At 42.8% G+C, this 11,367-nt stretch overlaps 1 protein-coding gene across 1 annotated transcript; it reads right to left on the reverse strand.

Annotated features, from left to right (window-relative positions):
• Window positions 1–7,075: 7,075 nt before the first annotated feature.
• Window positions 7,076–9,674, reverse strand: Spmap1 (sperm microtubule associated protein 1). The gene is made up of 3 exons (XM_046420381.1): window positions 9,468–9,674; window positions 8,043–8,142; window positions 7,076–7,233 (listed from the first exon to the last, which is right to left on the reverse strand). The coding sequence occupies exons 1-3, from the start codon at window positions 9,672–9,674 to the stop codon at window positions 7,076–7,078; spliced, it is 465 nt and encodes a 154-aa protein (XP_046276337.1).
• Window positions 9,675–11,367: the final 1,693 nt, after the last annotated feature.

Below are 11,367 nucleotides of genomic sequence, written 5' to 3' on the forward strand. Positions count from 1 at the left end.
TTCTTAACGGTGTCTTTTAATAAGCATATATTTGAAATTTTGGTGAAGTATAATTTATCAATATTTTCCTTTATGCCTGTTGCTTTTAGTGTCTCCTCTATGGACTTACTGCCTGCCTTCCATATTTTCTGTAAAGCTATACTAATCAAGACAAATAGTGCTGGCATAAGGATTGACAGATCAGTGGAGGAGAATAGAGGGCCTAGAAACAGATCTACACTTAGGTGACCATTTGATTTTCAAAAAGCCACCAAAACAATTCAATGGGGAGAAAAGGCCTTCCAAAAAAAAAAAAACAAAAACAGCTGGGGCTGGTGTACTTCCAGCTTCCGAAAGATAATCTCTTGTTTTCTTCTTAGTAGCTTCATGGTTTATAATCTTTCTCAAAGTAACTTTTGTGTATGGTGAGATTCACTTTTCCCATATACAAACACAGTTATTCCCGCATGACGTTTTCGTTCCTTTTTGGTGCTGGGGAGATTGAACCCTGGGTGCTCTAGCGCTGAACCACACCTCCAGCTCCAGCTCAGTTCTTTGAAGACTTTTTTCTCCCCACCTATTAGTTTAGCTTTATAGAAAGTAAGGAGAGCAGGTAGTATTAAGTCCTTCTATTTTGTCTCTTCCTGTTAAGATTATTTTGAATAGTCTGTCTTGTATTTCCATGTAAATGTTAGCTTGCCAATTTAAAAGCCTGCTAAGATTTTCATGGTTTTGTGCTGAATCTATGAATTTGAGAGTCGGCTTCTCTATCATTAATAAGTCTTCACAATGTGAAGATGACACATTATCCCATTTATTTAGATGTTCTTCATTTTTTTTGTAACTTTTAGAATAGAAGTTTTGCACAACTTCATTAAGTTTTTCCTAAATATTTTATTTTTATGATGCTATTTTAAATGGAATATTTTTTAGTTTATAAATTGTTTCCTGCTGGCATATAAGACTCAATTTTTAGATTAATCTTGTATTTTACAACATTGTGAAATTCATTTATTAGATATTGTAGTTGTTTTATACTTATTTAGCACATATGTAACAAAATTTGTACATTAATTTCACAGCAGTATTATTCATGATGGCCCAAAAATGTGCAGCAGCTGATAAATGAATAAATAAAATGTAATGTATCTACACAATGGATTCTTATTTGTCCATAAAAAGGAATAAAGTCCTGCCACATGCTACAATATGGATGAGCCTTAAAAACAGTTTGGAGCAAGGTGAGGTGGAGCACGCCTGTAATCCCAGTGACTAAGGAAGATGTGGCAGGAGGATCACAAGTTCAAAGCCAATCTCAGAAACTTTGTGAGATCAGTCTCAAAATAAAGAATAAAGAGGGCTGTGGATGTAGCTCAGTGGCAATCCCCAGTACCACAAAAAATAATAACAATAATATTAAATAAGCAGCATGGTAAGTGAAAAAAGCCAACCACAAAAGATGACATGTTTTATGATTCCATGTATATGAAATGTCTGAATATAAACAGAATAGGCAAATCAATAAAGAACACTGGTTGCCTAGGGATGGGTCCATTGGAAGGAAATGGGGAGTTACTGCTAATGAGTATGGAGTTTGGTTTGGGGGTGATTAAAATGTTCTAAAATTGTTTTAGATGGTTGTGCAACTTTGAATATACTTTTTAAAACACTGATTTCTACACTTTTGTTTGTGGGACTGGAGATTGAACCCAAGGCCTTGCTAGGCAAATGCTCTACATTCAGCTATACCCGGAGGCTTGAAATCTATACTTTTGATGGGCCAATTACATGATACATGAATTAGATCAATAAGGCTGTATTAAAATTGGCATCATGCCAGGCGTGGTGGCACATGCCTATAATCCCAGTGGCTCAGGAGTCTGAGAAAGGAGGATCACGAGTTCAAAGCCAGCCTCAGCAAAAAGGGAGGCACTAAACAACTCAGTGAGACCCTGTCTCTAAATAAAATACAAAAAAAAATGGACTGGGGATGTGGCTCGATGGTCAAATGCCCCTGAGTTCAATCCCTGGTACCCCCCAGCAAAAAAAAAAGTCACATCACTTGCCATAAAAAGAATGTAAAAGTAAATATAATATTATTAAACACTAGCTAGATATTTACATAAGCTCCTTTGATTGAGAAAGGGGAGATTCTAAAATGTTAAGGAACTGGCACCAAATAAAATCTTTTCCTTAAGATATTCAGGAATGGGCTGGGGATGTGGCTCAAGCGGTAGCGCGCTTGCCTGGTGTGCGTGCGGCCCAGGTTCGATCCTCAGCACCACGTACAAACAAAGATGTTGTGTCTGCCAAAAACTAAAAAATAAAATTCTCTCTCTCTCTCTCTCTCTATCTCTTTAAAAAAAAAAAAAGATATTCAGGAATGAGAGAGACTTGAAAAACAAAAACATTGGGGCTGGGGTTGTGGCTCAGTGGTAGAGCGCTCGCCTACCACATGCAAGGCCCTGGGTTTGATCCTCAGTACCACATAACAATAAATAAAGGTATTGTGTCTAACTACAACTAAAAAATAAATATTTAAAAAACGAAAACATTTTTTCACTTTCAGGTTCAGAGTTTTTCATGGCCTGTTTGATAGCTATAGTCAACTTGCAAATTCCTTAAGTACCTATTCCCCACACTTGGGGCAAACTGACATACAAGATGTGAAGCTGCAGTACCCCCAGGAATGTACCTGTGACCCATCCATGAAAGCAATGTTTATTAAGGGGCAAAGGAAGGGACATAAAGACATTTCAGAAATCCAACATTTGTGGTGATAGGGATGAAACCCAGGGCCTTGCACATGTTAGGCAAGCACTCTACCACTGATCTTTATCCTCACCCCACAAATCCAATTTCTATAAAGCCCTAAAATTGATGTCAATTGGATTTAAGAAGTCTATTAGAAATAGAGGGGGGGATTGCTGGAGGAAACATAAAATTAGTGCAGGGACTAGCTGCCCTATAGTGAAATGCTTCAAAACAGAATTAAGACACCCCCACCCCGGCCCCACCAGTCCTTGATTCACTGATGATCTGTCTGTTCTGGCTTTCTGAATATTGTAAGGAAGTGCCTTCTCCATAGCAGGGGAGGGAAGGGAAGGGAAATTAAAACAACTCCCTGACTGGGCACAGTGGCTCACACCTGTAATCCCAATGACTCAGGAGGCTGAGGCAGGAGAATTAACCATGAAGTGCAGTTTGTTTGTTTGTTTGTTTGTTTATACTGGAGATTGAAGCCAGGGTCTCCTACAAACTAGACAAGAGCTCTACCAATGAGTTACGTTCCTAGCCATTTGTTTGTTCATTTATTTGCTACTGGGTTGAACCCAGAGGGGCTTTACCAATAGCTACATCCCCAGCCTTTTTTATTTTTTGAGAAAGGATCTCACTAAGTTGCTTCGGGCCTCACTAAATTGCTAAACTAATATTGAACATGGCGATTCTCCTGCTTCAACCTCTCTAGTCACAGGGATTACAGACTTGCACCACCACACCCAGCAGCAATCATAATTTTAATTAAATAAGATAAAAAGAATATAATGAATGAAACAGAATGTGAGAACAGGAACAACTGGGACATGGTAGTGTATATGCCTATAATCCCAGTTACTCAGTAGGTGGATTGCAAATTCAAGGCCAGCCTCAGCATTTTAGTCAACCCTGTTTCAAAATATATATTTAAAAAAGGGTTAGGGGTGTAGCTCAGTGATAGAACACCCCTGGCTTAAATTCCCAGTACAAGAAAGAAAGGCAGGTAGGCAAAAGAACAATTGCAACACATGAGAGAACTAAAAGAACCAATGAAAAAGTTGGGAGAGGGGCTCAGTGGTAGAGGGCTCGCCTAGCTCATGTGGGGCCCTAGGCTCACGTGGGGCCCTAGGCTCAAAGTGGGGCCCTAGGCTCGAGCCTCTGCACCACATATAAATAAATAAAATAAAAGTGAGAAAACCTCTTAGGTCTATAATATAAACAAATATCTTTTAGAAATTTTTTAAAAAAGAAAAAATTGAAAGTTGACAGTAATGAAACATAAAGTACAGCAAAAACACAAGTGAACAGGAAAGAAAATGTGAGTCCCCAAATGAGCAAATAATGGAAAAATAATTATCAAAGACACAAGAAAACTTCTTTTCTGCATAAAGGGTACTAGGGATTAAACTCAAGGCCTCAAGCATGCTAGACAAGCACACTACCACTGAGCTATACCTTCAGTCCAAAACTTTTCAAAATAGAATTTTAATGTCTATATTGGAAAGGATCACCATGAACATTTCTGAAAATTTTCAGAACATCAGGAACAAACATCAGGGTGGGGTTGTGGCTCAGTGGTAGAGTGCTTGCCTGGCATGTATGAAGCCCTGGGTTCAATTCTCAGCACCGAATATAAATAAATAAAATAAAGGTCTGCCAACAACTGAAAAAATATTTTAAAAAAGAACAAAAATCCTAAGACAGAAATGGATCACACATGGGAATATGAATGACATTAAGTCTAATTAACAGAAACCAGAAGACAATGGAAATTCGTAAAGTCCTTAAACATTTTTCAATGATAAATCAGTTCTAAGATAAACTGTCTCTCATGTGCTCAAAGGCAACAGAGTATTTTCAGACATGCAAGGACTCAAAACTTTTTACCTCCCATTATATTTTTTTCTTCAAATTTTCTACCAGAAACCAGAAGCAGTGGCACACACTTGTGATCCCAGCTACTTGAGAGGCTGAGGCAGGAAGATCACAAGTTCGAGACCAGCCTGGGCAAATTACAGATACCTTATCTTGAAATAAAAAATAAAAGGAACTGGAGATGTAGCTCAGTGGTCAAGCATCCCTTGGGTTCAATCCCTAACACCAAAGAAGGGGAAATAGAACAATTTTATATATTTTTCTATAGCTATAAACAAGTACTCATCCTCTGACTGAGATGAATGAGTCAGCTCCTGCTAGACTGAAGGCTCCCTGAGAACAGGAACCTTCTTTCATCTTTTAATTTGCAGCAGCTTTGCATGCACTAAGCTCTCAAAAATATGTTATCCGTACATCTTTGCCTTTTATCTGTCACACATATTGACAAATTGTGTTCACAGCTGTCAGCCTTGGGATTGAACCCAGGGGTGCTCAACAACTGAGCCACATCCCCAGCTTTTTCATGTTTTGTGAGAGGGGCTCACTAAACTGCTGAGTCTGGCTTTGAACTCACTCCTCCTGCTTCCAGCCTCCACAGCTGTCAGGATTATAGGCATTCACCCCTGCATGCAGTGTCAGCCCTAATCTGAGATTTAGAATTTCCTTGGAGTCTTTATCTTAATTGAAGCCCAAGGTGGGAGTTTCTGAGGACTTCCTCTTAGCAGTCCCTTGGAAAATGGAAAGAACAAATATCTCAGGACAAAAATGGGCTCTTAGTCTCACTTATAGATATAAAATACTAGAGAAGGAAGGGGGCACCCGGACTTGAATCAGGGACCTCTTCATCTCCACTCAAATGCTCTACCCCTCAACTATATCCCCACACCCTACCATAATTCTTTTTTTTTTTTTTAGTTTTTTTCGGTGGATGCATCTTTATTTTATTTTTATGTGGTACTGAGGATCGAACCCAGCATCCAGTGCATGCCAGGCAAGCGCCGTACCACTTGAGCCACATCCCCAGCCCCCATAATTCTCTTTCCTTATCCACTTATGGTGACTCAGTACAATGGGGTTCCACCATGCTAGAACTCTGGCAAGCTTTGTGTTCTGAAGCCTCACCTTCTTAGAATCCATCATCTGCTTTGACTTCTGAATGCCAATAAACTGGGTGGAGACCTTTAAAACTGACATCCTACAAACTAGCTGAAAAGGAAAGTGCAGAGCATAAGCAAAGCATCCTGGATACTCTGTCAGAATCCTTGGGTTAAAAATCAACCAAGGGGCTGGGGATGTGGCTCAAGCGGTAGCACGCTCGCCTGGCATGTGTGCGGCCTGGGTTCGATCCTCAGCACCACATACAAAGATGTTGTGTCCGCTGAAAACTAAAAAAAAATAAATAAATATTTAAAAAAAAAAAAAAAAAAAAAAAAAATCAACCAAGAACAACAGCCAGGCCCTGTGGTACACACTTGTAATTCCAGTGATTCGAGAAGCTGAGTAGGAGGCTGAGGCAGGAGGATGTCAAGTTTGTAGGTCAGCCTCAACAGTGAGACCCCATCTCGAAATAAAAATAAACAGGACTCGGGGGTGTAGCTTAGTGGTAAACGCACCTGAATTCAATCCCCAGTACTAAATAAATAAAAAGCTCTGTATTCTCCCCTTGTTTGCCCCTGCCTTTAGATGAATTGAGAGTAGAAAGGAGATCTGGCTTTGTTTTGCTTTTTTGTTGTTGTTGTTTTGTTTTATATTGGTAACTGGGGATTGAACTCAGGGGCACTAACCTCTGAGCTATATCCCCAGCACTTTTTATTCTTTGAGATAGGGTCTGGCTAAGTTGTTTAGGGCTTTACTAAACTGCTGAATTTTCAATCCTCTTTCCTCAGCCTCCCAAGTTGCTAGAATTACTAGCATATACCACCATGCCTGGCAAAATCTGTTTTCTGGAATGTAATGATTTGACATATCAGAAAATCCTTCCCAGGGCAACCAAGGTCCAATCCCTTTAGACTCATTGCCAACTCTGTTTTTCATAAAAATTGTACCCACTTTCTGACTTCAGAGTGCTACTGATACCGGGGAAGTGTTTCATTGAAGGTTAAGAGTGAAGTTCCCAGGGATGGGGGTGGGTATCTCAGTAGCAGAGTACTAGTCTAGCATGTGCAGGACCCCTGGGTTATTCCGAAACAAACCTAATGTAGTTCCTTCGGATCATGCGAACAAATGAGAACTGAGGCCCCTCACTGGCATGGAGTGCTAGGATGTAGACCTGAGAAGCCCTGGCTCCTCTTCTCTCCAGAGGTAGAGAAACTGAGGATAGAAAAGCTCACTTGTCCCTGACAATAGGGGAGAAACCACACACTTGGAGACACAAATAAATTTTAATATAAAATATCATTGAGAATTCATATAAACACCTTTCTTAGAAATGCAGGCCAATGGCTGTAATAAGGAAGCAATGTTGTCAGAAGAGAGGGAATTGAGTGATCTCCCCAAACACGGATGTGTGATGACGGAGGGATGGGGTGTTACGGCGGTAGCCAAACCTACCGTTGAACCCCGTGGCTGGCTTCAAATCGACATTGTAGTGGTCATGCCCGGTCACCTGTTGGATGGAATGCCCTTTGGGCAGAGATAGAGGCTGAGCCAGCATGCAACACCCTCTCATTTTCCCCATTCCCACAGGCTGAAAGGGGTGCCCATAGTCACTACACTCCCCATGCCTGGAGCTAAATGCTCACTTCTCAAGGGTCCTGATCCTCTTGATTGAAAAGGCAAGGACTGGTGAAGTCCAGGTAACAGCGGCTTTCCAGAAATCAAGCCCCACACTAGGAATACTGACAGGAAGATCATGACTACAAGTATTGGGACAGGAAATGCCAGAAACTTCTCAGCTTAGCTGAACTTCTCTTGCTCCCCCAGAGATTCGAGAATTTTTTATCCTTGCCTCTGACCCATATGGAGAAAAATGAATGAGGTCAATTTAGCCAAATGTTGCAAAGGATCACGTGAACAGCATGAGGCCAAAGGATGGTGGAATAGGGGTGGAGGTAGGGTGCACACTGCCAGAAAAATCTCTTAGTCTTCCCATTGCTGCTAAATTAAGCCTGTAAAATGACACACAGTCTGCTCAGGGAGTCATCTGGGGAACCTGGGCATTTGGGTGGACAGAGAGGAAGTTCAAATCCAGCTCAGCCCTTCTCAGCAAATCATTTTCATGCAACATACCTGTTTCCCCAGCAGTAACCTGGGGATAGTATGAGGGGAAAAAGGCACCTGGTATAGAGGAAGTGCTCACATAGGAGAAGAAAACCTGGGAGGATGCAATTCCTGGGCCTCCCTGCAGCCTGGTTTCTTTCTCTAAATTGTGAGGTGCATACTATTCTTCCTTAGTGGGATCATGCGAGACTGGACAGTGAGATGGCACTTGCCTGCCCCTGCCCAGTTTCTTCTGTTGAGATATCTCTGTCCTTGCCCGAAAATGTGGAAATAATCTACTATCCAGCCATCCCTTCCTGTACCGCCATGATCCTGAAAATGGGGAAGAAAATATAAAAGACTGTCAGAAACCATGTCTAGAAGTACACAGTGCAAACTCCCTGGGACTTGTTGGGGAAGAGGTTAGAGCCAGAGGTAACTGGAGACAGATTAAATATAGTTAATAAGCCGGGCAACAGCTTGCAGGGCTCAATGTGTGCTGCCATACACTGGATTCCAACTCTAGCTTGGCCACTAGCAAGCTGTGACCCTGGGTCAATTACGCAGCTTTTTCATTAGGACCCTCAATTTTCTTATCACTAAAAGGAGGGTTGCTATGAAATTTAAGTTATTTAGTTAAAGTAAATAGCCTGGCATAACAAGACTTGATACATATTATCTTTTAAATAAAAATAATGCCAACCACAAATGGTGGGGGTTCTTAGCTTATTTTGGGGTACTGGGGATTTAAGCCAGGGGCAATTTACCCCTAAGGTACATCCCCAGCCCTTTCAGTCTTTGAGACAGGATTTCACTAAGTTACTTAAGACCTCTCTCTCAGTTGCTGAAGCTGGTTTTGAACTTGTGATCCCCTCCAGCTTCAGCCTCCAGAGCCACTAGGATTACAGGTGTGTGTCACCACACCCAGGATACGAATGGTGGTTTTGATGATTAAAGAATACCTTACACATTAAACATGCTCAGCAGGCAACATAGTGAGGAGCCACCTCAAAATTACAGTGTTGGGGAAAAAAAAATGGAACTATCAGCCCCCCTGCCTAAGAATCTTTTGTCCCTGGAAATCACTGCTGATTCGGTAGACTTGGGGAGGCACCAAGTCCTCAGAATGCACAGGGTGGGGGTGAGGTGTTCCTCTCCTTCTGCGCAAAGGTCAGGAGAGTGAGTCCCACCCCTGCAACTGTGATCCCAGGACCACACCCTCCTCGCCCACCGGTCAAGACTGTTCCCTTTGTCTTGCTCACAAGTCGCAAGGGTTTTTTGCGGTTTGGGAGGATTTGCAACGTGAGGTCACTCTAAAGGATGGGCCTGTGGGGTCACAAAAGAGTGAAATGGACTCACTGAGGAGAGGAAGACTTTGAAAGGCCTAGCCCCTAGTCACAGACACCTGAAATGAGACCATCCTGCGGCTCAGGGGAAGGAGAAGGTCCTGTGAGCTCAGCGAGCTCGCGCTCAGTACCTGCCTTCCCCTTGTCCACTTCTCGGACTAGTTGGCTAGCACAGGCCCAGAGGTGGAAGCGGAGGCCGCCTCTGGGCTAAGCGCGCTGCAGTAAGACGCCCTGATTTGCCGAGGTGCTAATCTGGAAAGTCAGTGCGCCGCCCGGGCTGAAATCAAGGGCTCCTCCAAGAAGTCCTCGTACCTGTTGAGTTTTCCGCAAAATGGGCGGAACCACGTGGCTCTGAAAGTACCGGCGGGTGTGGTAGTCCTGCTGTGCGTTGTAGGGCGGAATAGCCGACCAGAGTTTGGGCCTAGTGTAGCCATAGGCACGGGCCACGGTGCTCACGGCTACCCCATCCAAAATAAAGCCCTTCTCCAATCGCAGAGGACACTCGTAAAAGTGTGCCATCCCAACCTCCGTGGACTCTTGAGGGTCTTTCTGGTGGAGATGAGGGCCCTTGATGGGGGTTGCCCTGCGCATTGTTACGTGGTGTCAAGGACTACCCCTGCGACACAAACCCTATTGTCCCCCTCACCCTGCGTTGACAGTGTAGGTCCTTGAGCAGTGGGGAGAGTTGCTTGCATAGCCCTAGGATGGATTATGCAAGAGATGGACACTCAAGTGGGGAGAATATTGCTTGGATTTGGGAGCTCCCCAAGTTTTAAGTGTAGGGTAGGTTCTCTGCTCCCAAACTTTATTAACATATTATTTCCCTAGCTGAGGTCCCTTGCAAAGCTTGTACCCATAACTGACCAGAAGTGTTCAGAAAGCTATCTATCTACTTACAACTCTCATTTTTACAGAGGAACAAATTGAAGCTAAGAAAGCTTTTCCAAATCCATAGCCAGACCACAATTCCTGTCTCCTGACCTCTGGCTAATCCACTTGGCACCCCAATTACTTTTTTTTGGTAGGGAGAATTTAATCCAGAGTTGCTTTTCCCTGCTGGGTTCTATCCCCAGTTGTTTTGAGACAAGGTCTTGCCAAATAGCAAAGGGTGGCCTCAAACTTGCAATCCTCCTGCCTCATCCTTCAGAATTGCTGAGATTATAGGCATGGGCCACCCAATCCAGCCCCAATTATTCTTATTCATTCTCTTAAAATGGCAATAGGCCGGTGGTTCATGCCTGTAATCCCAAGGATCCAGTCTCAGCAATTCAGTGAGGCTCTGAGAAACTTAGTGAAGACAGTCTCAAAAAATAAAAAGCTTGGGGGTATAGCTCAGTAGTAAAGCACCCCTCTGGGTTCAATCCCGAATACAAAAAGACAAAACAATGTGGACACATTGACATATTTTTTTCACCTTATAGGATATAAAAAAACATTTGGTTGTTATGACTACAGGTGATAATATTTTTAATAACCCCAATTCCCCCCCAAACAAACCCTCATGCATCAAAGCTGCTTCGCTCCTCACACCAGCCCCATAGGGTGCTAACTAACCTCATTTGGTGGATGAAACACTCAAGAAAGGATTTACTGGGTTTTGTTTCTGGCACCAAGGTGCTTAACCAGAGCCACATTCCCAGCCTTTTTTAAATTGTCAAGACCGGGTCTTAGTAATTGCTTAAGGCTCTGCTACATTTCTGAGGCTGGCATTGAACCTACAATCCTACTTCCTTAGCCTCCTTAACTGCTGGGATCACAGGCATGCGTCACTGTACCCTTTTCACATCAGAAAAAGGTCACTTTGAAAGAGTGGTACAGGCAAGGTGTTGCCTGCAATCCAGCAACACAGGAGGCTGAGGCAGGAGGATTGTCAAACTCAAAGCCAGCCTTAGGAACTTAGGGAGATCCTGCCTCAAAAACTTAAAGCCACCATCCCACCCTTGAGAGGGTCCTCTTGCTAAGTTGCTTAAGGCTTCACTAAATTGCTGAGGCTGGCTCAAGGACCTGTCTTAAAAAAGGACAGGTAATTAGCTCTGCAGAACAAACACCACAGGATTCAATCTGTAGTGGTGGCAGAATATATGGTGGGTTAGGAGTATTGAAGCTCAGAAGCAAATCAGGCTCCTAGTGTGCTAAGGCCTTGGGTTTGAACCCCCAGCACCTCAAAAACTGAATAAAACCACACATGGGACAACTACAATCAAGTAGTCCA

The sequence above is a fragment of the Marmota monax genome, unplaced genomic scaffold, assembly GCF_021218885.2.
Source record: "Marmota monax isolate L192 unplaced genomic scaffold, Marmota_monax_Labrador192_F-V1.1 WCK01_AAM20220418_F8-fsc00064, whole genome shotgun sequence".
In the NCBI taxonomy this organism is placed as follows: domain Eukaryota; kingdom Metazoa; phylum Chordata; class Mammalia; order Rodentia; family Sciuridae; genus Marmota; species Marmota monax.

What these genes read in the sequence shown, in the direction of transcription:
- Spmap1 (XM_046420381.1), bottom strand. Translation starts at nt 9,674, where the DNA reads ATGGCACACTTTTACGAGTGTCCTCTGCGATTGGAGAAGGGCTTTATT. An exon ending in TTTTGCGGAAAACTCAACAG is followed by an intron (nt 8,143 to 9,467) that starts GTACGAGGACTT and finishes CCCCATTTTCAG; the next exon opens with GATCATGGCGGTACAGGAAG. An exon ending in AAGAAACTGGGCAGGGGCAG is followed by an intron (nt 7,234 to 8,042) that starts GCAAGTGCCATC and finishes CTCTGCCCAAAG; the next exon opens with GGCATTCCATCCAACAGGTG.